General features: G+C 45.6%; 2 protein-coding genes across 4 annotated transcripts in view; one reads left to right on the top strand and one right to left on the bottom strand.

Annotated features, from left to right (window-relative positions):
- Positions 1-18,675, top strand: part of SPTAN1 (spectrin alpha, non-erythrocytic 1) — a 45,884-nt gene extending 27,209 nt beyond the window's left edge. For 2 of the 3 annotated variants that reach the window (XM_066201514.1, XM_066201513.1), the window contains exons 28-58: positions 806-853; positions 1,190-1,281; positions 1,438-1,582; positions 1,695-1,876; positions 2,042-2,141; positions 2,268-2,465; positions 2,587-2,733; positions 3,264-3,367; positions 3,496-3,658; positions 4,148-4,162; positions 5,833-5,964; positions 6,298-6,435; positions 6,789-6,893; positions 7,107-7,315; positions 8,004-8,124; positions 8,271-8,392; positions 8,861-8,993; positions 9,374-9,472; positions 9,744-9,903; positions 10,113-10,189; positions 10,341-10,550; positions 10,784-11,080; positions 11,548-11,660; positions 12,470-12,487; positions 14,251-14,313; positions 15,562-15,616; positions 16,089-16,285; positions 16,662-16,715; positions 17,091-17,237; positions 17,529-17,676; positions 18,351-18,675. In XM_066201514.1, the coding sequence (XP_066057611.1) occupies positions 806-853; positions 1,190-1,281; positions 1,438-1,582; positions 1,695-1,876; positions 2,042-2,141; positions 2,268-2,465; positions 2,587-2,733; positions 3,264-3,367; positions 3,496-3,658; positions 4,148-4,162; positions 5,833-5,964; positions 6,298-6,435; positions 6,789-6,893; positions 7,107-7,315; positions 8,004-8,124; positions 8,271-8,392; positions 8,861-8,993; positions 9,374-9,472; positions 9,744-9,903; positions 10,113-10,189; positions 10,341-10,550; positions 10,784-11,080; positions 11,548-11,660; positions 12,470-12,487; positions 14,251-14,313; positions 15,562-15,616; positions 16,089-16,285; positions 16,662-16,715; positions 17,091-17,237; positions 17,529-17,676; positions 18,351-18,476 (3,918 nt within the window). In that variant the 3' untranslated portion in view covers positions 18,477-18,675. The remainder of the gene's footprint in view (positions 1-805; positions 854-1,189; positions 1,282-1,437; positions 1,583-1,694; positions 1,877-2,041; positions 2,142-2,267; positions 2,466-2,586; positions 2,734-3,263; positions 3,368-3,495; positions 3,659-4,147; positions 4,163-5,832; positions 5,965-6,297; positions 6,436-6,788; positions 6,894-7,106; positions 7,316-8,003; positions 8,125-8,270; positions 8,393-8,860; positions 8,994-9,373; positions 9,473-9,743; positions 9,904-10,112; positions 10,190-10,340; positions 10,551-10,783; positions 11,081-11,547; positions 11,661-12,469; positions 12,488-14,250; positions 14,314-15,561; positions 15,617-16,088; positions 16,286-16,661; positions 16,716-17,090; positions 17,238-17,528; positions 17,677-18,350) is intronic. The other variant, XM_066201515.1, reaches the window with a different exon arrangement.
- On the bottom strand, positions 18,669-25,717 carry DYNC2I2 (dynein 2 intermediate chain 2). Its single transcript, XM_066201518.1, is given in 10 exon segments — positions 18,669-19,066; positions 19,654-19,811; positions 20,534-20,766; positions 21,150-21,317; positions 22,025-22,134; positions 22,559-22,716; positions 23,716-23,825; positions 24,507-24,761; positions 25,425-25,502; positions 25,505-25,717. Coding segments are annotated over 10 exon segments (1,683 nt in total). The 5' UTR covers positions 25,679-25,717; the 3' UTR covers positions 18,669-18,827.
- Between the last annotated feature and the right edge of the window lie 928 nt (positions 25,718-26,645).

Raw genomic sequence — 26,645 nt, forward strand, 5'->3', positions numbered from 1 at the left:
ATGTTGAATAATCCCTTGTTCACTTTGCATGAGTTCTTTGCTTTCTGCTTGCTACAACAAAAATGTTTTTATTCCTCAAAGTCAAAACCATTTATGTCAATACTCCTTTAGTAAGGAATATGCTGTATCCCATTAGTCATCTCTAGCTCATTTACTACAATAGTTAGAAGAAGCCTTTCTCCATTCATTAGAGGCTTACAATGGAAGAGCTGTCACCTGCTAAAGCACAAAAATTGCTTCAATATTTTTTAAATTATCCAACATTGTGTTTTCCCTAACATTTAATTCCTGTGTTTTATGTCTTGCATCCACCCTGTTAGACTTATAGCTGCTTGTACATCTTTTAAGCTGTGTGAATGTGGGGGAAACCAGGTTAGTATGCAGTGTTTTGACAGAAAATGCAGCCATGTCACCAGGAACTGGTGACTTTTAAAGTCTTTTTTTTCAAATTATAAACATGTATATTGAATTCTAAGAGTCTTTTAATAACCTAGCAAACTATGACTAAGATTCTGGGGATTTTTAATTCATGTATTGAATGTTGCCTTTAAATTTCTTCTTCTTTGTCCTCATTAAGATTTGTTTGCTTCAGTTTACACTAACATGACAATGCTCACTTGTGAACTCTGCCCTGTAATACCTTAGGTATTGCACCCAATTATTCTTAATTGCTTTTGTAATTTACTTACATTGTCTTTCTTAGTGGTTTCTATTTGATTTTTAAGGACTTTTCTTTCAGTCTGGTTTTGCTTTTGGTTAGAGTTGACTTCAATGCTGTATTTTTTATTTCTGCCTTTTCACACAGTCTGCACGTTTGATGGTACACACTGTGGCAACCTTCAACTCAATCAAGGTAATTCCACAATTTTCTCTGACCTGATTAGAAGCTGTGAACATTTTTTTACCCTCCTTTTACCATAGTCTTTATCTTTCATTCAGCTTTATAAACTCTTTTTAATCAATTTATTGAAAGAAGCATTAGTATATACAGCATTTGCTTCTCAGGTTACATCACTATCTTATTATATACATAAAATCAGTTGGTTTTACAGCTCAGGAGAAAAACCCTTCAATTTTTTTTTTTAACTAAGATATCTGAATTTGTGCATTCTTCTGAAATTAAGCAGAATTTAGTAACCTTCACCTGGTAGTGAAAGGCCAGTCTTGACTTTTCACTTCCCTCATCCAGGAGCTGAATGAGCGCTGGAGATCCCTGCAGCAGCTGGCAGAGGAGAGGAGCCAGTTGTTGGGCAGTGCCCATGAGGTCCAGAGATTCCACAGGTGAGGGGTTTGTTTGGTCTTGACTCAAATGCTTTGTCTATCAAGAATTCTAAAACATAGCGGAACCTGTTCTTAACAAATCATATTCAACCCCCAGCTTGTTCAGTGGAGGGTGGTCTTTTAATTCTCGTTTTGCCTTTCCTTCCTTCAAATCAGAGATGCTGATGAAACCAAAGAATGGATAGAGGAGAAGAATCAAGCATTAAATACAGACAACTATGGACACGACCTGGCCAGTGTTCAGGCTCTGCAGCGCAAACATGAAGGCTTTGAGAGAGACTTGGCGGCTCTGGGAGACAAGGTGAGATTCTGAGGAAGAAAACCCAAAGCTTTCTTTTTATCTACCAGAAATGATTGAACTATAGCAGTTCTCCCTGTCTTCATTGTGTTCATTTCCCTTTCCCTAATCCTAGGTGAATTCTCTTGGTGAAACTGCCCAGCGTCTGATCCAGTCACATCCAGAATCTGCTGAAGATCTCCAAGAAAAATGCACTGAGTTAAATCAGGCTTGGAATAGTCTGGGAAAACGTGCTGACCAGCGCAAAGAGAAGCTGGGAGATTCTCATGACCTGCAGCGTTTCCTCAGTGACTTCAGGTAGTCAATATTCCCCCTCTCAATTTGTTTATTATTAGTAAAGTATACATGGCTTATTGTTCCACAGGAATATTTCTACGAAGAGTTCAGAAAAGGACTGTTCTCTCTGTTGTGACTTATTTCAATGGAGGGAGGGAAAAATTCCCTATTACTGTGTGTTCACAGGGACCTCATGTCTTGGATCAATGGAATCCGGGGCCTGGTCTCTTCAGATGAACTCGCAAAGGATGTGACTGGAGCTGAAGCTTTATTGGAAAGGCACCAGGTATGTGAAAGATAAGTGTTTCATAAACATCAACAAGTTTTTTTTTCTGACACTTTCCAATTAGAATTCCAAAAATAGATGAGTTCCAGCTCTGGTTATTGAGCAGCACATCTCTTCCCCTTGCAGGAGCACCGCACGGAAATTGATGCAAGAGCTGGCACTTTCCAAGCATTTGAACAGTTTGGACAACAACTTCTAGCCCACGGACACTATGCCAGCCCAGAGATCAAAGAGAAACTGGATATTCTGGACCAAGAACGGACAGACCTGGAGAAGGCCTGGGTCCAGCGCAGAATGATGCTGGACCAGTGCCTGGAGCTACAGGTACCCTGCTGCAGTTTGGATAAAAGAAATAATTCCTCTTTTCATTAAAAAGTTTATCATTCCATGGTGATAACGGTGCTCTTGATCAGTCTTGCTCATGCTTTGGATTTTTTTCTCCCAGCTGTTTCATCGGGACTGTGAACAAGCTGAAAACTGGATGGCTGCTCGGGAGGCTTTCCTAAATACAGAGGATAAAGGAGACTCCTTAGACAGTGTGGAGGCACTCATCAAGAAACATGAAGATTTTGATAAAGCAATCAATGTCCAGGTGAGGAGTGTAGAAGTAAGGGGAAAATAGTTTCATTTTTCTCATGCGAATTATTAGCAAAAGGAGTTCCTGCCACGTGTTGCTTCTGAAGTTCAGTTCTGAATATTCAGCCATGTGAAATTTGCTGCAGAAATTTAGAAGCAGCTTATGTAGATCAGGATGTATTTAATTGCCTACAGACAGTGTAGAAATAGTGGCAAGTATTTGTGTAAATTTACTGATTTGAAATTACTTTTTCCCTTTATTTGTGGCAGAAAAGAGGTTATTTCCAGTTTATTTAGCGAAAGCTGCCTAGATTTGAGAGATCATACTGCTGAAGTTTTTAGCCCAAAAGATCCTATTTTCCTAAATGCCACAGATGAAAAGTGTTCTAAGTTGAGCTCTGCAGTCCTGTAGAAGAGAGACTTCCTTCACAGGGTCCCAATAATGTAAATTTAAAGAAGATAAAAAGGCTTGTTCTGTTCCAGACATTGCTCATCATTTGACTTTGGGGAACCACAGTTCTAATTTGTGGTTTTTGGTTTGAATAGGAAGAGAAAATTGCTGTCCTGCAGTCCTTTGCTGACCAGCTGATTGCTGCAGATCATTATGCCAAGGGAGTCATTGCCAACAGGCGCAACGAGGTCCTGGACAGGTCAGTGCTGCCCTGGGAGGAGAAGGCAGATGACTGGAAATCCTCTTTAGGGATGTTCTGTAACTGTTGAAGGTGATGCCTCATGTGGCTCTGGTGTTGTGTTTATTGTATGTGTCAAATTACTGCAGGTGGCTTCATCTGAAAGACCAAATGATTGAGAAGAGATCGAAGCTGGGAGAGTCTCAAACCCTCCAGCAGTTCAGTCGTGATGTGGATGAAATAGAAGCCTGGATCAGTGAAAAGCTCCAGACTGCAAGTGATGAGTCCTATAAGGATCCCACAAATATCCAGGTGAATGTGGTTCTTGGCATAAAAATCAGAATATCATTGTTAACTTTGCAAGGCCTCCTCCTGTTTGAAAATCCATACTCAGGAATTCTTGTTCAGAGATGACAGAATAGTGCATCTTGTTGGACATGTTCTCCTTTTAACAAGGAGAAAATGGAAGTTACATTATGCATGAAAGGAGACCCAAAATAGGACTAGGTTAGTAATTATTCATGCCTGTAATTAATTATTCATGTATATAATTAATAAGATATGTGGTATCTGCAGCAGAAAGTTTCCTAAAGAAACCCAAGTGGCTGTTCTGTCTCTCTCCCAGCATTTATACAATAAAACAAGGAAATGGAATTCTTGGGTCTCAACTCTTTTACATTATAAAATGTGAAATCTCATTTATTTTTCAGTATTAATGAATAAAGTTACCTCTTATGTTTTAATTCTGGTTTATGAAGTAGTATAAATGCACTGAACTACTTCTCTCAATCTGTTTTATAGCTTTCCAAACTGCTGGTAAGTAGTTTGGACTAGCCCTGGTATGTGAATTTATTTTCTTTGTATAAGCTTCTGTGTAAGCCCAAGCTCTGGTTGCTGCTCCATCCATCAGTTCATGCAATCTCTTTGTTTTCTGTTAGTTCTTGACCTCCATCCAGGTACAGCTGTTGATCCTCGTCATATGGGTGTGGCTTTTTTGTTAATTCCTATTCAGCATCATTTATTTATGTATTTGTTTTGCAGGTGTTCTGCATGATCTGTTTAGTTTATGCTGTGTTAATGATGTAGTTTAGGCTTTTCTCGGAGTTAGCCCATAGGAAAATGGGGCTCTCTCCCCCTTTTTCAGAAATTTGGCTGTTGGATCATCACTTGTGATGATTTAACACAGGGCATAATGCCAAATCCATGAGCTTGTGTTTGTAGAATCAAATGCTGAAGATGGAGGATTCAGTAATGATAGGTCTTGATTGGCTTAGTTCTTGCAATAGCATAGAAGGGAATAAAACAGAACACTCCAGAAAAAGAGATGTACCAGATGGAAAGCTGACAGCACTTGTAAGGATCCAAAGAGTGGAGTAAAATGAGGATATGTGGAGGGAGAAGATAGAACAAAGAAAGGGGAAGCTAGCAAGTAAGGAATTAAAGAATCATTTGTCACTTCAGAGTGTGGTACATTAAATTTCTATTTTTTAGTTGGAAAAAAATTATATTAAACTAGAAAGACTTGTCTGCAATTTGTTGTCATGGTAATTATATGGAGATATGCAATTGGCAGCTTTTAAATTGAATTTTCCAAGTTGGTAGATCTAGCTTTGAAGGATACGCTTTTATAATCGCAGGATTTGGGATTTACAGTTCCCAAAACGAAGCAGTTCATGCAGAATTTCTCATACCAGCACTATAGTATTTTTCCTTTTTTATTTTTGATCTAACATTTCCTTTCATTCCATTCTCTAGGACTCTCTACCCATGTCCAGTGTCACTAGCATTTCCAGTTTATACTTGCAAATTCTGTCTTGTCACTTTTGTGCTGTTGTCATATTCCTGGTGGGTGGATGGATCGTGGATACATGAGAGCTGCACACTCCTTCCCACACCAAGGCTCCTGTTGTTCTCATGGTGCTCTCAACTTGGCAGAGAAAAATTCTTACCAAATAATTCAGTTACGTTTTTTAGAAGTTTTTGGCTGTTAATTCAGTATTTTTGTATCTGTATAATGGGGCTGTGTATGACTAATATCACGAAGGTGCAGAAAGCAGATAAGCTGGAGCAGTGATTTCTGTTAATTACCTATAGATTAGGAAGGGAAGTAGAAATTTGTGCAATTACTGTAGGAGTAGAAAGGATGATCTACTCTACTCAGGGTATGTGTAATTGCTGCTTTTCAAAGGGGTGCATTGAAAACTAGGAGTCTTTACTGCAGTAACAGCTTAGCTCAGTGCAGGGAATTGTGCATTGGCACCTGTGAAATGCAGAATATGCTGCCGGAGTTCTGTGTATCAGCTCTCCCAGTTTTGCCAGGCCAGAACCTGGTGGTTACTCAGGTAATCAGAGTAACCACTGGGGCAAGCAGTAAATACCCTACCCTGAGAGCAACGTCATCAGAGAAAGCTGCTGATGAGAAGCCCATGAGAACAATGGAGGAGCCCTTCGTGCAGTGGCTGATGGTGTTGGGTTTGTCCTTGCAGAGCAAACACCAGAAGCACCAGGCCTTTGAAGCTGAGCTCCACGCCAACGCCGACCGCATCCGCGGTGTCATCGACATGGGCAACTCTCTCATCGAGAGGGGCGCGTGTGCCGGCAGCGAGGACGCCGTCAAGGTGGGCACCTTCGAGTCTTGCTTGGCTTTGCTTTGAGCAGTGTTTGGGTAACTGAGGCAGGACACTGTCCCTCTAGAACGAATCTTGCTTTATAGAAGCTTTCGTGTTTCAACTACACCGTGTAGATCAGGTGAATTGTTCTGCTTCGGTCTCAAGGAGGATAAATTTTCTGATCTGAGGTGTAAATTATAACCGGGAAGCACAAAATAGTGACTCTAACTTGCATATCTGCAATTAACAGCCAGGCTTCCACCATGTTCTGGTTTTGCACTTATCAGAACTTTTTTCATGTTTCATTTGTGACATTTACTTATCTTTCCCACTTTCTGACAGGCACGCCTGGCTGCCCTCGCTGACCAGTGGCAATTCCTGGTACAGAAATCAGCAGAGAAGAGTCAGAAACTGAAGGAAGCTAATAAGCAACAGAATTTCAATACTGGAATCAAGGACTTTGACTTTTGGCTTTCAGAGGTAATAAGATGGGAATTAATTACTTGCAAAGTGTCTTCTTTTCAGTTTTTTATTACCTTTGCTGACGTTAGATTTTGTGGAGCACTGTTTACCTTTGAGCAAGTCTAGGTTTGTTTAAAAAAAAACCCCAATTACTAGTAAAATTCTCATGTATGTGTTCATGTTACTAGTTATAAACAATAAGGTGGGAAGAAGAAAATTTGTGTGGAACCTTTTGGGTATTAAACAGGTGACAAGGTAAAGGTTTAGTAGAAAACTGAGGAGTAATTTGCATGGTTTTAAAGTATTAGAGTTTCAAGGAGTTTGTGAAACACAATTTGTTCTTCATTTTGTGTTTCCTTTACCATCCCCAGGTGGAGGCTTTGTTGGCATCTGAAGACTATGGGAAGGACTTGGCATCTGTTAACAACCTTCTGAAAAAACACCAGCTACTGGAAGCTGATATATCTGCTCATGAGGTATTGCTTTCCCTTTTAGTTTTGGAAGATAAATCATAGCCATAAGCAAATTCTATAGGTACAGCTCCTGATAGCTGCTGCAGTCACAGACTTGTTGAAATGTGGTTTGTAACAAAACCTGTGGCTGCGAGTCAGATTCTGATTTTCATCCTGATACAATGAGCACAGGAACGAGCTCTGAGCAATGCCTGCTCTCTCTCCCCCTCTGTCCAGGACCGCCTGAAGGACCTGAACAGCCAGGCTGACAGTCTGATGACCAGCAGTGCCTTTGACACGTCCCAAGTGAAGGACAAACGCGAGACCATCAACGGGCGCTTCCAGCGCATCAAGGGCATGGCCAGCGCCCGCCGCGCCAAGCTCAACGAGAGCCACCGCCTGCACCAGTTCTTCCGGGACATGGACGACGAGGAGTCCTGGATCAAGTGGGTGTTTGGGGAATTCTGGGCTTGCCAATGACACTCGTAGCCTTTAGTGTGGCTTTAGAGCTGCCTTCCAACAACTGTGTGTCTGTAGGAGATCGCCTTTGCTGCCATTCCAGAAAAGCTGTTCTGAGCGTTGTTCCTTATCTGCAGTTTTCTTTGGTCAAATTCCAGTATGCAGAAAAACACTGTTTAGACTCAGACATTTCATTCTAGTCTTTTTGGGAAAGTTCCTACCAAAAATTCAAACCTTTTTCAGTTTCTTGATTCTAGCCAGTTGTAACTAATCAAATGGTCTTTCCACATTGGTGTTAGTACCTCGGGAGGAGGGAAAGACATGAGGCTGATAGAAATCATTTCAGTTAGAGCATTTCTTTTGTCATGCTTCTAAAACAAACAAAAATTGGACAACTTTACAAAAGACATCCATATTTTTAAAAAGAATACAGGGGAATTCTGTCCTTCAAAGATAAATGATGGGCCCTCTTGTCCCCTTTTTTCCCTCATACAGGAATGTGCTTCCAAGAGCCACTTGCTGTTTGCTAATGACTCTTATACATAACTTTTTACATCCAAGGTCTCTGTGCAATGCAGAGCAGTTATGTATCTGAGTTTTTTGTTCTCTTTGTCAGGTTAGACCTTTAGAAGTAATTTTCATCTTTTATCTTTCTCCCCTCTTTGTTGAATTTAGAGAGAAGAAACTGTTGGTTAGCTCAGAGGACTATGGCAGAGACCTGACTGGTGTGCAGAATCTGAGGAAGAAACACAAGCGCTTGGAAGCAGAATTAGCTGCCCACGAACCTGCTATCCAGGTAAATGCCTCTCCCCATGACAGATTTCTCTATAAGCAGCACCTTTCTTGATTGTGGAAGAGATGAAAGCCAGCAGTAGTTTTGGTGGACCCTAAGCAATACACATGAAGAAGGCAGGTGATGTTCCAATAACTGTTTTTCTGCAGGGTGTACTGGACACGGGTAAGAAGCTTTCAGATGACAACACAATTGGAAAGGAGGAGATACAGCAGAGACTGGCTCAGTTTGTGGATCACTGGAAAGAGTTAAAACAGCTGGCAGCTGCTAGGTATGAATTTCTGTAAAATTCAGTATGAATTCAAAGTTACATGGACTCAATGATCAGATTTACAGAATTTCAGGGAATGGGTTATTAGGAATATGATGTAACACCATCTATCACTGATCACAGACTCTACAAGTAGACTATTGACAATGTTCCTCAGTAGAAACATGAGCCTCTTTTTGAGGTGTATGTTGTGTTTAGCCTTTTCTTGCACCAGTTGGAAACTGCAGGTTTGCAATCAGCTGACTTTAAGCCACTACCAGTAGGTTTTTCCTGATTAGAAACTGTTGGGAGAGGAATTGCTTCAGTCCTTTGGCAACTGCAGGCTTTGTAGCCCAGGGAATTCCTGGAGCTCCAGCCATGGCTGCTCCTGGAAGAGTGAAGGGTAGAGGTTCAGGTTCTGCACATTGTTTTTATCTTACATCTCAATGCCATAAAGCAACACTGAGAAGTTTTACCTTCCCCACACAGGGGTCAGCGTCTGGAGGAGTCTCTGGAGTATCAGCAGTTTGTAGCAAATGTTGAGGAAGAAGAAGCCTGGATCAATGAGAAAATGACACTGGTAGCCAGTGAGGATTATGGGGACACTCTTGCTGCAATCCAGGTATGGAGGAAATTGTCAGCACTTTAATTGTTGGTTAGAGCATAACAAACCTTTTCTTTAACTGTCTTTACAATTTAGCGGTTATTATTGATTCCTTTTCAAGGCCTACATTGTAAAAAATGTAAATTCACTTTATGAAAGCATCCCAATCATGTTATTTCCTGTAGAAATTACTTGCAGTTTGATGTAACTTTGCATCTCTTGACCTCTGATTGGAAGTCAGTCTCAGTTTCCTTTTGTCCACAGAAAACTAGTAAGCTGTGCTAACCAGCTAAGACTTATTTTTGACAGGAAAAGTTTATGCTGATTTATAAAATTAAATACTTTTAAATAAATGGTGAGAGAATATTTTTAGAAGTGTCTGTGTCTTGTATTTGCAGGGCTTGCTGAAGAAGCACGAGGCATTTGAGACTGATTTTACTGTCCACAAGGACAGAGTGAACGATGTCTGTGCTAATGGAGAGGATCTCATTAAAAAGGTGAGCACGAACTGTTAAAGAGAAACCTTCAAAGGCTCCCCAGGACATCTTCATCTTACAGTAGACTTGCTCTTCTCTATCATGTCTTTGAAAAGAGCTCTTACTCATTTTTTGTGGCTGAATAAGCTGTTGGTTTTTTGCTTTCCAAAGCTGTTTCTGAGACAGTATCTTTCAGCTGAAGTGCTTGCCCTGTCACCAACGTCCTGAATGCCTCAGATGATTTTAATATCACACAGGATGCCTATATTTTTTTTTCCTCCCTGTCACATAGAACAACCACCACGAGGCAAACATCACCGCCAAGATGAAGGGGCTCAGAGGCAAGGTGTCAGATTTGGAGAAAGCAGCAGCTCAGAGGAAAGCCAAATTGGATGAGAACTCAGCCTTCCTGCAGTTCAACTGGAAAGCAGATGTGGTGGAGTCGTGGATAGGTATGTTCTGTACTGGAGTACAGTATTTGGTCACAAACCAGAAAAGGTCTTCAGTAGCTCCTCATGTGCTGTTGTAATAAGAAGACCTAAGCCCAGAGTAATCAGCAGAGCTGTCCCTCCTTTATGCTTTTGTAGTAACCCAATATGGAACAGAGGGAATGTTTGAGATGGAGAAATGACATTTTTGCCAATTTTGTTTTATTTTCCAGGAGAGAAGGAGAACAGTTTGAAGACAGATGATTACGGACGTGACCTCTCTTCAGTGCAAACCTTGCTCACCAAACAGGTCAGTGCTGATGCTGCTGCCACCCCAGGAGGGAGGGACCAGCTGAACTCTTGTGAACACACAAGAATCCATGTTTGAAATATATGCAGGGTGGTGGAAGGACTAAAGAAAAATACAATCTAAAATACCTTTTGTTCTTTTAATGCTTCAGGAAACGTTTGATGCTGGACTTCAGGCTTTCCAGCAGGAGGGAATTGCAAACATCACTGCTCTCAAAGACCAGCTGCTTGCAGCCAAGCACATCCAGTCCAAGGCCATTGAGGCCCGGCATGCTTCCTTGATGAAACGCTGGAATCAGCTACTGGCTAATTCTGCTGCCAGGAAAAAGAAACTCTTGGAGGCTCAGGAGCACTTCAGAAAGGTGAGTGGCCAACCATGGGGCTACAAAACTCTAAGTGGGCACTTCATAAAAAATACACACGTGCAACTTCTGTAGCTTGTTCGTGCTTTTGCAGCTAATGATTTTGGGGATCCTGGAGAATTAACATAAGAATTTCTGAGACGCTTGCAAGGCAAACTCTTGCTAGTTAATTCCAGATGAGCTCATACAGAATATTTCCATTACTGAACAACTGGATTTTTTCTCTTTTCAAGGTTGAGGATCTGTTCCTGACTTTCGCAAAGAAGGCCTCTGCCTTCAACAGTTGGTTTGAGAATGCTGAGGAGGACCTGACGGATCCTGTGCGCTGTAACTCACTGGAGGAGATCAAAGCCCTGAGAGAAGCTCACGATGCTTTCCGTTCCTCCCTAAGTTCTGCCCAAGCTGATTTCAACCAGCTGGCAGAGCTTGATCGCCAGATCAAGAGCTTCCGTGTGGCCTCCAACCCCTACACTTGGTTCACCATGGAGGCTCTTGAAGAAACCTGGAGGAATCTGCAGAAAATTATCAAGGCAAGTCAGTGAGGGAAAGATTCTCTTCATAGTTTATGACCTTTGAGTTGTCCCTGGAAGCTGTTCTCTGAGATAATGGGTACAAGAGTTTGTCACCACAATACAGTCAAAATATCTCAAAATTCATGAGCAAAGAAAAATTGCTGTTAACTATAAAGTTGTGCTATTGTCAGTTGTTCTCATGGTTATCCATCTGTGGCTCTTCCAAAAGCAAAGCATGTGTGTCTCACTTCCTAACTGCAATACAAGTTTAACTTCTCTGCTATGCAATGAAGCAGCTGCTGGTTCTGTTCCAGTTCTTAGGACTTCAGTTCTGAATTATCACCTCAGATGCTTTTCTCTAGATATCCTCAATCTTGTTTTGAGGCTTAGAACTGTGCTGGGATGCAGCTTTTAGTTTTTGCTTTCTGTTACAGGATGAGACCAATCCCTTTATTTCTCTGAAATTGCTGTTGTTCATTTCTCAGGAACGTGAACTGGAGCTGCAGAAGGAACAGCGAAGGCAGGAAGAGAATGACAAACTGCGTCAGGAATTTGCTCAGCATGCCAATGCCTTCCATCAGTGGATTCAGGAGACCAGGTATAGTTTGTCCTTCCAGGACCTGCCCTTAGAGAATCCCTTAGGTAGTATTTGTGTGCATCCTCTTTGGACTGTTGCAGTTGTGAATGTTTCCTAGTGGAAAACAGCTCATCAGGACTTGTCCATTCCCTCCAGTTGGGATTTGAAGGAGGCCCCGTTAGCTACAGGGGAAATAAAAAGCCCTGAAACACCAGACTTTAAAGATGTTCCAATTTCTGATTTAATTTTCGTAGAGTAATTCCAGTTATCCAGGACTTCATTTTTCTACACTTATTCCTGAGCTAGGCTGCAGCACAGCTGGGGAGGTGGAGCACAAATAGCTCCAAGCAGACTCTGAAGTGCCAGCGGCTTTTCTGTTAATGCTCCTTTTGTGTTGAGTGGTGTATTGGGAATCTTACTGGAGTTCAGATAGAGAAAGAAGATGTGAAAAGAGCTTTAAACTTCATAATCATTTCCCAGGGCTACTGTCTAATAATAACTTTCTCTAAGGAGAGGGAGTAAAGATTTAACTGTGTTAGAAATAAAAAGTCTCAAGGTTGAGCATTGCGGGTGCCTGCACTCAGTCAGTGCTGTTAGCAGCTCTGACAGGTTCTGGCTGGGGGTCAGAGGAGGTGAGTTCTGTTCCATGTAACCCTGTGATTCTCTGTCTCTGTGTTTACAAATAGTTCTCTGTGTGTCTTCATGAAATAATGAAATACAAATATGATTTTTTAACTTTTTGATGTTTGCTTCCCACCCAAATCTCTATCCCTCTCTTACTGTCTTGTCTCTGTCCTGCTGCCTGATGTTTGGATCTTCACATTCTACAGGACTTACCTGCTAGATGGGTTAGTATTGAATTTTATATCTTTAAATTTTGATGGCGTGTTCTGCTCTCTGTGTTTTCTCCTGTCGTTACATTGCTTGTGAAAGCTGTACTCAAACCCCTCTTCTTTGAAAAGAACAACCTTTTGCTGAGGTGCACAGACACAGGAAACAAGATTTTGGAGTAGTTAACTATGAACCAGTAGAAACATAACAATTTCCTAGTCAAAAGCAGAATTACAACAGGCAGCCACTGGCACACCATGGAATTCCTGACTTTTGCTCTTGCTTTCTCTGAGGGCTTGCACAGGAAAAGCCCCTTAATTTGAGAAGCTATGTGAGAGTGTAGCTGCTTTTCAGAGGCAGGCTATTCTGACATTTTTTCAGCTTAAGAGACTTGCATAGTGAAATAAAACATTTGACCATGACTGTTCTGAGAATAGTGAAATCTCTAAAGTGTTGACTGCTTTTGATAAGGAGAAGGGAAGATCCTTACAACATTTTGCTGAAATTACATATCTTAAAACCCTGTAGTTCGCAAATATGAACTGCCCATTTTTAATCTGCTGCAAGAACTATGGCCCACACAGATTTTAGTCTTGACAGGAAAAAGCCAACCTTCCAACATGATTTCAAGAAGCTGTTGGAGTTTGCCAGCAGTTTTAAGCCCACTCTGTGTCCATAGCAATGGTTCCAATTGAGGATGTGTGCTGGCCATTTGTCTGGAAGTAGAAAGGAAATAATAAGATCTTTAAATGTTTTCAGACTAGCAAAGCCTCTGCAAATGTGTCTGTCTGGTTAAATTCCTTCAGCAGGACGAGTCTCAGCACAGTGGAGGCTTTGTGATAAGATATGATGTCAAATGCCAGCAGTCTCTGGGCCAGGGCAGAGGCTGTGTGTGAGCCTGTGCACAGGGCTGGAGGAGGCCAGGGCCTTGCTCCTAAAGAGAAAGCTTTTCCTAATAAAAGGGTGGAATCTTCACAGATAATTCTGCTGCTTATTTGCTCTGTAAGGATCACAGTCTCTTGTGTTCTGCCAGATAAAAATAGTTTGGCCTGGTTTTGTTTTACAGTTTAATGGAACCGAGCAGATTTTCCTGGAATGGATGCTGAATTCCCTGCTCCTTTGTCAAGCAGTGTTGTAGATTAGTTCTGGTATCCAAGAACGAGTGAACAGAAAGGAGCCATTCACTGAAAGATGCAGGGTCAGAGTTAGAGATCCTCATGCCAGGCTCTTTTGTTGAACAAATTACCAGAGGGCTGCTGATATGCCAGGCAGAATTTGTCCCTAATTCTCTGTGAATAAATTAAAAACGTGGATTTAGTTCCAAGAGGCACTGGCTGTGCTTAGCCTGGCTTGGCGAGAGGGAATGCAGAGCTTCAGGAAAGTGTCAGGAGAAGATCTGCCATGCACACTCCTTGCTTTGCAGCTTGTGTGTGTCCAGCACTGCCTGGGAGGGGTGTTCCCTGGGAGGGAGTAAGAACAATTTGGAGTTTAGGAAAAGCTTTTAGACAATCTGTAGATGAGCTAACTGCAAAACTTCAGTTTGTCTCTTAGAGAGACTCACTTTTTTGTGACTTACATGAAAATAATAACGGTTTATTTTTGTGTATGTGCAACCAGCATTTAAGTAATTTTCTCTTATTAAGTACTTGCTTGTATTTGCTGCAAGGCAGTGCTGGCTTGGAGTGTGGCTCCACTGCAGTGGCCGTGTTTTGGTGTGTTCTTTCCTCTGTTCTTTCTTTCTTCCTTTTTGGAATTTACTTGGTTTCTTTCCTTTGACTAGCATAGCATATCGTCGTGTCATTCGTGTCTATCAGTATGAAGTTGGGGATGATCTATCTGGAAGGTTTTTTCCTCTTATTTTCTTACCTCACTTTGGTTTTCAAACGCACTCGTTAATTCCAAGGCTCGCTTTCCTTCCAACTAACTTTCACGGCTTAGAGATGCTTGGAGGTTTGTTTTCCCTGTTGGTTCTTTCCACGGTTGGTTCCCAGCTTCCTGCTCAAGGCTCTGGGCGTGCGCTTCATCTCCAGGCGGGCGCTGAGTCTGAGCCTTAACCCTGTGGTGAGAAACACCCAGATGTTTGGTGCATTTTCATTGCTACAGAGTGATTCAGCACTTGAAATCCACATTCTTGAGAAGCTCAAAAGCATGTGGGAAGACTTAGTCCAGTGGGGATGAAAACCTGGTTTTAGTGACTGAAATACCAGAGATTCAGGTTTTAGGAACTTTAATACCCCAGAGTCAGAGGACACCCCACCTGCACAGCACCCAGACTCACTGTCCATGTGTGGGTCATCCAGTGCGAGCTCTCACCGTACGTGTTGGAAGGACAGAGATTCCCAAACACGGCTGCTTAGAGATTGCTTGGGATCTTGGGGTGGGGGAAAAGCAGCATCCAGAGACTGTCCATAGCTAGTCTGTATGAAGATCTCGGAGCCCCTGGCCACTGTGGGGACCTGCATGTAAAGCTCAGGGTGGAAATCACTGGGCAGAGTGGCTGAACCTCAGCTGCTCTGGGTGCAGCATGGAGAGATGGGGTGGGAAAGGCACCTTTCCACCAGGCACTACTGAGCAGCAGAGGTCTGTAGCTCTCTGCAAGGATTTTGCCACATTAAGATTACTTTTCAACCAAACCAGTAGTTCTCACCATCTTTTTTTACCCTCATTTTCCCCTTTGTAACACACCTTTGTAGAGCTCCTGTACCTGACTGCAAATACAGCCCATCCCCAGTGACTCACCTGCAGTTGGTGTGTGTGGTGTGTGCTGGGCACGGGGCAGGGGGTGGGACTGCACTAAATTCTAATTCCGTGAGGTCCAGTAAAGCGGGTGCTTTGAGTCTGGCATGAAGTGTGGCTGCTGATCACGTTGCCTTTCAAATGGGGCTAGAAATTAACTATATACAGAAATAAGAATCAGACAAAATGTACAGTGCCAGTCTAAAATAGGATGAGTCAGAATAAACAAAACACAAAACCAGTGTTTAAATATCTGTAAGGATTTTTCATTTCAAGGAAGGACTGTTAATTTCAAGCCCCACGTGCCATTTTTTAATGAGATAAGTGCCTTCTCTCACTGTTGTTCTGTGTTTAGGTCATGTATGGTGGAGGAATCAGGAACACTGGAGTCACAGCTGGAAGCTACAAAAGTAAGTGATGTTCACCTATGGCTCAAACAGCATTTCCAGCTGGCTGGGGAACACAGGGTGGGAAGAGAAATGCATGTAACTGTGTGGGAAAATCTTAAGTGATTTTAGACATTTGGACACCTCTGGGATTATTTATTTACATACCTGATGTTTACTTACATTGCAGGCCATTAAACAACACTGATGCAGTTTTCCGTATTTTTTCCTTTTTCTTAAAGGATGTGGGCTAGGCCAGAGAGAGGACACAGTATTTTCAGCACTTTTCCTAATAAGAGTTTTTTTAGTCTCCAGAACTGGTTTCCATGTCCTGGTTGATAGTGAGCACGAAGATGAACATTGCTGTGAACTTAATTTCACAAATGCCAGTATATGGACATAGTATAACCCTTCCTCCACTGCCAGCCTCTGTTCTAACTTAAGTGGGTTTTTTTGGTGCCCCGTGATTTCTCTCCTCTTTGCTCCCTTCTCACAGCGCAAGCACCAAGAGATCCGAGCTATGAGAAGCCAGCTGAAGAAGATTGAGGACCTTGGAGCAGCCATGGAAGAGGCACTTATCTTGGACAACAAATACACAGAACACAGCACTGTGGGGCTGGCACAGCAGTGGGACCAGCTGGACCAGCTGGGGATGAGGATGCAACACAACCTGGAACAGCAGATCCAAGCCCGGTACTGCCTGGCCCCCACTTGTGAAGTGTCTGATTTGGGGTGGTGGAAAGACAGGAGCCACACCTGCCCGTGTCTGCAGCCAGCCTTGCATGGTCTGTGCTAGAGAGTCTCCGGTGCTCAGATCAGTGGATGCTCTGAGCTTGTACATGCCCACCACCTCCCAGCTCCCTTCTGAGGGCTGAAGTGAGCAGTTTTGGAATAGCTCCTGTTGGCCATGAGCAAGGGTGGGATCTTGGTGGAATGGTTTTGTTCTGTGGAATAAGTGTGTACAAGCGTTCCCACACTGAATGGCTGTTTGCTCCTTTGTCCTCACTGTGTGGTGCAGCCACTGGACTCGGAGTACCACAGCTAATCAGCTTTGCTGCTTCCTTTTCAGGAACACCACTGGAGTCACCGAGGAGGCCCTGAAGGAGTTCAGCATGATGTTCAAGTGAGTCGCAAGGAACACATGCCAGAGGAGGGCTTGGGAGATATTTGGCACATGGATCCCGTTTACAGGATCCTTTGTTGTCCGCCCCACTTTGTGCTGAGCTGCCCCATTCTCTGCCAGAGGCCAACAGCCTCCAGCCCCTGCTGCTGGCAGTGCCAGTGCATTCCAGCTGGGAATACAACTGGGGGTTTTTTGTTCGGGGAGGGCTGATTTTTAAGCAAAGTTAAGAATTTTTTGCGTATTTTTTATGTATGCTAGATAGAATTACTTATTGGTACAAACTCATTTGTCCAGAATAGGGCCTGGTTATAACCTTGATCTAGTTTTCAGCCCAGGACTCAATAACTGACACATGGGTTCTGGTTTTGTTTTTAGGCACTTTGACAAGGACAAATCTGGACGACTTAATCACCAGGAGTTTAAGTCTTGCTTGCGCTCTCTTGGCTACGATCTGCCCATGGTTGAGGAAGGAGAGCCAGACCCTGAGTTTGAGTCTATTCTTGACACTGTAGATCCCAACAGGTATGTGAGTTGGACCTTTCTGCACTGCAAAATACATGGAGGTATTGGCTGGGGAGTTGGGTGGAAGGTCCTTCAAAGGCTGAGAGCTGTGGTGGTTTTTACAATGACTCATGTGAAAGCCTTAAGGGAGGCAAGACTGATGCTTGCAAAGAAGAAAATCACTTTCAGAGAATGATCTGGTGTTGAGTCTCCTCTGTTAAGACTTCCACTCCGGGCAGAACAGTTCCAGCCTCTCTCTGGAGGGCCTGGCCGTGCTGTGCTCTGGGTGCTCACACTGTGTTTTGCTGGCAGGGACGGACACGTCTCGCTGCAGGAGTACATGGCCTTCATGATCAGCCGGGAAACGGAGAACGTGAAATCCAGCGAGGAGATCGAGAGCGCTTTCCGCGCCCTCAGCTCCGAGGGGAAGCCCTACGTGACCAAGGAGGAGCTCTACCAGGTAAGTGCTGGTTGTTGACCCTCAGGGAGGAACATACAGGACTCTTGTTCATAGATAAAGCCCAGCACCAAGGGCTTGGAGGCTCGTGTCACGGGAGCTGAGTCAGTGCTGACCCTGCCAGGAGATCCCCTGCAGCAAACACTGAAATTGCTGTGACAGTCCTACTCAGTTGCTTTCTTGGCTCTATAGAGGAAGAGCTTTACATACCCAAGAACTGCTCAGGTTGAATAAAACAAGAGCTACTCAAAAGCCTGGAAGAGAATGTGCACTGTCTTCAGAATTTCCCTTCCATCGTTTGGGAAACTAGTTGGGGGATGTTTCTCCAGACAGCAATTCAAAGGAAAACCTTGAGCCTAAGTTTAGACAGTATGAACATCTCCCTCTCACTGCCCTGCCAAGACAGCAAGTTTTTCCTGTCTGAATACCACCAGCTGGCAGGGAAATAAAGAGTTTGCAGTGTTTCCTTGTCCCAGTTACCTGTTCTGTCTTCTGCTTGGTGGGAAGACTCTGCTCAGGCCTTCCAACCCTTAACTGAACAGTGCCAACAGCCAGAGCATTTCCATGCTTGGTGTAGTTGTGCTGCTTGGTTTCTGCCCTGGGGAATGGGAGGGCTGCCTGTCAATGCCCCTTGGCAGCCTCAGAGCCCTCTCACCCCCACACTGTCTCTCTTTCAGAACCTGACCCGGGAACAGGCCGATTATTGCATCTCTCACATGAAACCCTACATGGATGGCAAGGGCAGGGAACTGCCTTCTGCCTACGACTACATAGAATTTACACGTTCACTCTTTGTGAATTGATCTGAAACACTAGTACCAAAAGATGCAAAGGACATGCTCACGTTTGCTGACTTGTAGCTCTGCATGTGTCTCTCTCTCTTTGTGCTCTACAATAATCAATGTTACTTTATGATGTAACCTTAAAGTGCTTAGCTTAAAACTCTTAGGGAAAAGAAACATGTTGCAGTGTGCTTCAATAAAAGTTACTGGTCGAACCACATCATCTTGTGTTTAATGGTTAAATGCAAATTTAACTGTTTTGGGGAGGCAGCTCCAGCTGTTGGTTACCTGTGTTTTCCAGGCCAACACTGGAACAGGTGAGTGGGGAACTGTTCTGGAGTCAGGGCAGTTACAAGCTGTTGTGCTGCTCCCTCAGTCCATGATCTCACTTGCCAGATGCTCCAGGTGATTCATTTCCCTTGGTCCCTGCTCCGTGAAGTCGGAGCTCAGCTGCCAGACTTTGACTGTCCCAGCAGCATCCCCTGCTGCCAGCAGCCGCGTGTGCTTGGTGTTGAATTCCAAACAATACACAGGGCAGTCACTCATGGACTGCTTCAGGGACACTGCAGGCTTCTGCATGCTCCTCGCCAGGTCAAACAGGTGCACCTCTCCTGCAGACACAGACATTCATTGCAGCTTCATGGCAACAGACATCACATCTAACAGTAGGTAAGTATCTGCTTTGTCTGACACTGAGAGTTATTTTTAACCTGTTTCCCCTGCTGATAGGTGTCTAGGCTGTGACAGACAGCTGACATTACTGCAGGCAGCACAGATTTGTTCTGCTGTCAGAAACCTGAAACCAGCTTGCCAAATTCTGTGAAATATCACTTCTTTAACTCAAAAATGGTTGGGTAATTTTATAAAGAAAAAGTTTTCATTTTAAACCGTTAGTTCTGGAAGTCGATGTCAAAAACAAGCTGGAACTAGATTTAGCCGTAATGATCTTGCTGTGCTGTATTCCTGTGAATGACTGTGGCAACAGATTTTCAGGTACCATCAGAAGTGAAAAATAACTGTGCTGGTTCACCGTGCTAGAGTTAGATACTACTCCTTTGTACCAATTACACAGCGTAAACAATGGCCACTGCTCTGTGCTAGTGGGATCTGCTAATCACTACAATCGACTTGACTTTCATTAATACCCAGCACACACTCTTCATTTTATGCTCAAGAGGAGGCACCCGCAGTTACTTGCCTTCCCCAGACGCGGCTGCAAAAACCAGTGGTCGAACTGGAGACCAGCATACAGAGAACAGGTATTTCTTTGATAACTGTAGAGCAAAGAGGGGCTGTGTCTGCAACATGGAGTGCAAGTGAACTTGTCCATCGGTCCCGCAGCTCAGAAAGAGGTTCCTGGGGGAGGCAGGAAGCAAGAAACAGCTCTTTCTGTTTTATTGCTAACGATAAAGAACAAAAATCAGTCAAGGAGCATGACCTCGGACAATATTCCTGCTTTGTGAAGGTCTGTGTTTCCTAAAGCAGCAATTGCCAGGCTGTGCTGTGGGCTGTAGAGATGCAGCTTTGTTACTGCCCTCAATTAAGCTTAATGAGGGCTTGTATTGACCACTGATGGGTTGTGGCCCAGGGCTGCCTGAGAACTGCTGATCTGGAGCTGGGCATTGTTCGAGCTGGGCTTGTCTCATGCAAATTAAATGCAAACCTGGACTGTCAGCATGTTTCACAGAAACAGGGCTTGGGGCCTCCATGGATGGTGGGTGAATTGCTGGCAGAGATGGGAGCTTCTCATTTAAATTCTGGCAGCTGCTGATGTCAGAAAAATCTTCAGTAAGATACTCAGTGATCTGCCCAAATGAAGGACTTTTCCATCTCCTTGGCTTTAAACTGAGTTTTAATTGTAACAAACAGGATGATCTAAGGAAGGTGCTCATGTGTCTACATGCAGCATAGTCCAGTAGGCAGCTTCACCAGCGCCCAGTGGATGTTGTTTCTCCTATAACGGGAAGTTCCTAATGCCGGCTGACCCTTTTTTTGGAAGCTGTTCACACCCCCGGGGGCTATTTGAAAAATCTGCGTTTAGAGCCAGGCAGCGATAGTGTCCCACATGCAGCACTTGCCTGTGGAAGGGCGAGCAGCTCACGGAGTACACGGGCCCAGCATGAGCGGAGAAGGCGAGTTCCGCCGGTGCCCGGAGGGCGACGGAGCCAGCCGGCCGCGGGAGAGCCGGAGCCTGGGCCACGGCAGAGCACCTCAGGGAACACCCGCCTTCCACACCCACAACAAACACATCGGCATCGAAGTGTGAGAAGGACAGCGAGGTCACCCCCACGGCTGCCTCTGCCCAGCCCGCCTGGGGAAAGAGACAGAGCTGGTGTGAGCTGGGGCTCCAGAGAGGCACACGAGGGCAGGGCCGGCTGGGGGCCCAGCAGGCTCTTCACGGCACAGCTGGTGACAGCTCCGTGTTTGTAATCCTTCCTATAAAGGGGTTCACAGAAATTAACACTACAAGCAAGTTCTCCATCCCGGAAACTTCTCTTTAGAGCCTGGCAAAACCTCAGCTGTTATCAGTCTTCTAAGAATGATTTCCGTATGGCAAAGGAGCTGTGGATCAAGGGTGTCTGTTCACAAGGGGCTTTTCCTGGCCCTTCTTGGAGCAGAGCAAGCTCTGACACTTGGGCTCCGGGGTTCAGAGTGTTTTTGTGGAAAGGGCACTCTCTGAGCTGCTGAACTCACCTTCTTCAGCCGAGTGCTGCGAGGGATCTGCTGAGCCACGATGGCAAATCCTTCAGCCAAGGCCAGCCGCCCATCCTGCTCCTGGCTCCACACGAGGATCTTCCCATCTGTGGCCACACTCATCAGCCAGGCGTGATTTCTGTGCTTGGTGTCAGGTAACCACTTAACCTGTTGCAGATGCCACGAGCTCAGGCCACCGGGGACTGTCACAACTGCCCAGCCCCTGCAGCCTGCGGTGACTGGATCTACCCGGACGCAGGAGCAGAGCCAGGCACCAGCTTGGTACCAAACGAGCTTTTGGAGCTGACACAGATGCAAGGAGAGAAACTCATCTGGTGTTTAGGGCTGAATCTCCATTGCAGTTTCTGTGGTTCACCTGCCCTCAGTTTTGGGCATAGGCATTTATGGCACTTTTCACCCAGCTCCTAACAACAGCATTTTCCTGAGTAGCAGATGAGAAAAATACACAGAATGTCCAGAGTCACAAGGCCCCAGAAGGGCAAAATCCTTAGGAAGCCAGATTACATATCAAGCTTGTAAATCCCCTTAAAGCATGTGGCTTTAAGCTTCCAAGGATCAGTAACACTTTCCCACTTGTTTTTAAATCACTCCAAGTATCATTGGCTGCATCTCCCTTAATAAATGATTACAGTGGTCTGCTCTTTGTTTATCCTGGACAGTGCAAAGTTATTTTTTTACAGGCTAATTGTCTGTTCAGGAGCTAGATTTGGGGGAAAATAGCCAACCAAAAAAGAATCTAACTGCTGAAATGTCTGTGAAGTGCCTGGCTGTGGATGGGAACCAAAGAGGTAACACACAGCAATGGCAACTCTCACCTGTCCCCAGCCCTGTGTGCTGTCAGTGTTCCCTGTTACCTGATAGACTGGGTCAGTGTGGGTGTCATCTGTCATCCCTGTCCTCCAGATCACAGGGTCTTCTGTCCTGCTGGTGTCCCACACCACCAACTCCCCACTGAACAGGCCACCTGAAAGGCCAAATATAAAACATTTAAGCTCAGAACAAATGCACAAATGGAGCAATAGTGGAAACACCCACCAGCTTCAAAGGTCGGGGGCAGTTCTGTGCAGGGCACAGCCAGCTCTGGGGTAAGAGAATATTGCTCTGCTGAAATAGGCTTATTCTCTTACAGCCAGAGATGGATTTTCTTCTGCCACCTCTCTCTGAGAAGGGGATATAAAGGCAGTTGTCACTAAAGAGGCAGTAAGTCCCAGTTCAGATGCAACAGTGCACTTATCTGTGTTGGTGGGCATTAGTTCCTGCAATGAACAGCTGCAATGCTGTTCCTTTAAAGGAAATCTGAGGCTGGGCTCAGAGAGAGAAACCAAAGGATCTAGGTTGCAGGACAAAAGGGCATGTTTCGAGCATGGTCTGAGGCAAGACCAACCCACCAGCTATCAGTGATGGCTGGGAGGGATGGAAAGCCAGGCACATGACAGAACTGGGAACATCCACCACCACGTCGGGGTGCTGTGGATTCAATGTTCTTCTGTCCAGATTCCAGGTACAAACATAGGATTTTTCTGTGCTCCAGTCCCCATCGTCCAACCTGAAAAACAAAAAGCTATATCCTGTTTTGTGTGCTCCAGAGGATTCCAGTCCAGCAGAGCTCTGAGATTCCCCACTAGTCACCTCAATGCGCTGCTTTGTGTCCCATCATGAGGGGATGGAACTTCTCTGTGGGCTGGTTTATACAGGATGTGACAGAGCACATGTCTGTGCTTACAACAAAGTGGCAGCCAGTAAATTTTGGGTACAATTTCCCTATTCCAAGACCTACCCACCATTCAAATAATGGGAACAATCAGAAGGGTGCATATGGAAAGTTCATGGAAGGAATTCTGCTGAAGGTACCCACAGACGGAGAAACCACATCCTTATCTGCAAACAGTTGTAGACTGGGAGAGCAGAAGGAGCAACATACAGGTTTGCCCTGTTTTACTCTTCCCTATGTATTGTCTCACAGATACCCTTTTTGCTGGGGCTTTTAATCTAAGGAAAAGGGGAATATTAAAAAGAAATAGTAAGGGCAGCAGTAGGGCCACAAAAGAGGGGGCTGCTACAGACATTAACGGTTTAGATAAATGATTTGTGAAACCCTTAAACATGGGTTGTTACATGTCCATGGCACCAGGCACATGTGTGAACAGGTGCCAGGTTCATCCAGGGTGCTCACAGACCACATTAAACATCACGATCTCAGTAAAGATAAAGTGCATTCTCCCAAACCTCACCTACAGATATTTGCAAGTGCATCTGCTCTTTACATTTTTCAAACAGACTCTACCTAGAAACAAGTCAGTAAGATCATGTATCTGTTTTCAGGATGGGGGGAAGGTAGAAGAAATAAAAGATATAATCTCAGGACTTCCCTGAGATTTTGTTACTTTGTAGATTAATTATTTAACTTGCATAAGGAGTGTATGTAGATATAGATATGTATATGTCAGTTTATTACTGCAAAGAAAGCAAACATATCTAGACCTCAGGTCAGCCTGAGACATCACATCAGCCTCAGCTGCACTCCCAGCTCCATCCGGATACTCACCGGCCATAGGAACATGCAATGACAGATCCTGTGGCATTCCATGAAACACTGGTGACCTGCAGGTTTTGATCCTGAGCCTCTGGGTATGACAGTGTATGCAAACACGACACCTGGAAGAGATCAAATCCAAGCACTGAGGCAACAATCTCTGAACAGAGAGAAATGAGATCCGTGCCCACCCCTGATGTGATTGTGTGGCTGCAGTGTGGGTTTTCCTCAGTCCAAGAATTTATGTGAAAAGGTTGTTGAATTCCTGTTGGGAAACAAACCCACAACACAACTGTCAATCAAACACAACCTCTCAGAGAGTGCACAGCTCTGGAAGGCTGTGCCTAAGAATTTACAGCAGCTGCCAGGTGTGAGTTTGGCGTTCGCTGAGCTCTACAAGTAACAGTTTGAAAATGCCAGTCCCAACATGTACTGTCTGATACATATTGCTTCCATTCCTAAGCACCATGCACTAAACAAACATAATCTAAGCAGGCAGAGCTGCCAACTCACTGACTGCAACTGTTCCTAGATCCCTGCTAGGCTGGAGTGCTCTGAAGGGGCTGAAGGAAAGCCTACACCAACTGCAGGCTTCCTCCTCTCACTGCTGCTACAGCTCACTCACCAGTGGGAAGAACAGTTTTACCAAGCAAGGAGAAAGCTGGAAAAAAACCCCAAGGCAATCCAACTGGTAATGTTTAATTATTAGAACCTGGCAAGGACAATCACAGCAATAGGGACTAGGACTAACAACTTAGAGTAACTGATTCTGCTTGGACAATGACCTGAAATCTGTCACTTACTGTTTCATCCTGATCTGTCCAGTTCACTTCAAAGCCATCAAAGGCATGACTTTTCCAGTTTTTATTTAGCTCTTTGATAACAGCATCCTCCACTCTTTGAAGGAATGATAAAAGCCCAGCGTAATCTACTTGGACTTCTTGCTGGAAGTCTTGGACAGCATCTTTGCTCTGTTCTGTCTGCACCGCTGCATCTTGGGCCATATGAGACTGTGCTGCAGCTTCTGCTGTTGAAATTTTCCCAGTCTGGCAAGCTTTCTAGTAAAAGAAGACAGGCAGTCTATAATCCAAGCAGAAAAACAAGTTGCACAACGCATTCAAAGCACCTTCCCCCTCCTGCCGTTTCACAGAGACATTCCAGCCCCTCTGCACAGCTCCGGTTCATGGTTAAACACAGGGTACCTCTGTACCTGCCCAGGTGTAGGTGATGCGTTTGTGACCTTTCCATTATCTGATCGGAGGCAGAGATGCCCGAATGCCAGTCAGATTCAGGCAGTGCTCTAAAGCACGGAATGGGAAGGACGGGAGAAGGCAAGGCGGCAGCGAGGTCCAGAGTAAGGAGCGAGCAGCGCACACGGTGACAGCGCAGCATTATCAGTTCTCAAACTGCGGGGCGGCAGCCGCTCGGGTGGTTCTTTGCCAATTCGCACACAGGGGCTGAATCAGCAAAACGGGACGGAGCTGGCGGGCAGACACAGGCCCCGCTGCCCCGGCCCCCGAGCGGTGCCAACCTGCGCGGGAGGTCCCGGTCCCGGGCCGCGCTGGAGCCGCGGGGCCTGCGGGGAGGTCACCGACGAACAGGGAGGGGGACAGCCGGGACACGACCCCGGAAGGTCCGGGGAAGGCGCAGCCCTGACAGCCGCCCCTGCCCGGCCCGGTGGTACAAGAGCGCGGAGCGGGGCCGCCCCGGGGGTCTCTCACCGCCTCGCAGCGCGCGCTCCGGGCGCTCCTCCACAGCGACTGCACGTCGGCACCGGGTGCCGTCCTGTCCGCGAACATGTCCCTGGGTCCCGGGGGTCGCTCCCGGGGGGATCGGGGGTCGCTCCCGGCGGTCGCGGCCCGCGGCGCTCCCACCGCCCGCGCCTCCGGTTCCCATGGAAACGGGCGCGCCGTGACATCACCCGAGCGACCGGCCCGCCGGCCTGCGAGCGGTAAACTGAGCCGGGCGGGGCCATGTTGGGGAAGGGCGCGGAGCGGCGGTGCTGGTCGGGCGGTGGCTCTGTGCGGGAAAGGGGTGCCGCCTCTCCGGCACTTTCCTTAGAGCCGTGGGTCCGGCGGAGGCCGCTTCTTTCTCCTCGGTCCCTCCCGCCAAAGCTGCGCTGGGGCCCGGCTGGTCCCGCCGCGCCGCCGGCGGCACGAGTGGCAGCGCAGGCGAAGGGCGCGGGGCTGCCAGGAGTTAAGATGGCGCCGGGGAGGGGGCGACAAAGCCGAGCGCGGCGGGGAGGGGGACGGGGCCGCCTTGTGAGGGAAGCTCTGGTTGGCAGTGACCGTGTGTTTGCCCAGGGATTGGGGCCGGCTCAATGCACACTTAACGCCCGCGGTGTGCTCCGGGCCGTTACTTTGCTCTCTGCTGCCGTTGGTTTTGCTGGAGGAATGACGGAAATTCGTGCCCGTGGTAATGACCGTGTGGCCGAGCTGGCTGCACGCCCGCGGGGCAGCTCTCCGGGAGCCACCCGGTAACAGCCCCTGCAGCTGGGCGATAACCTGTGCTGTTCCTGGCTGCAGGGACAGTGCCTGCCGGGGTAGCTTCTTTAAGTCATTCTTCCTAACAGGTATGACTGTGCTTGGAGATTTTTTTCTAACTAACTCATTGGAACAACTTGATGATGAATGCACAGGCTAAATTTAGTGCTGGCATAAGCAGGCACAGATGCACCAACTTCAGTGGAGTTATTCCGGCTGTTGCTGGGAAGGAGTCTGGCCTGTGTGTAGGCATCAAGATTGCAGGAGACAGAGTAGGAACTCGGCAGAAGGGTCCTAGTGCTTTCACCTCTTGAGCACATGTGAGTCCATTTATATCAGAGCTGAATGCAATGGTTCTTCTGAGGAATTTAAAGTACTACACAATTAACAGGGAAGTTTGAGTCCCTAAAACGCCTGGTAAAGAACTTATAGCCATTTTACAGACAGTGAAACTGGAGC

The sequence above is a fragment of the Chamaea fasciata genome, unplaced genomic scaffold, assembly GCF_029207755.1.
Source record: "Chamaea fasciata isolate MVZ Bird 193981 ecotype frontalis unplaced genomic scaffold, bChaFas1.0.hap1 SCAF_20, whole genome shotgun sequence".
NCBI classification, from domain to species: domain Eukaryota; kingdom Metazoa; phylum Chordata; class Aves; order Passeriformes; family Sylviidae; genus Chamaea; species Chamaea fasciata.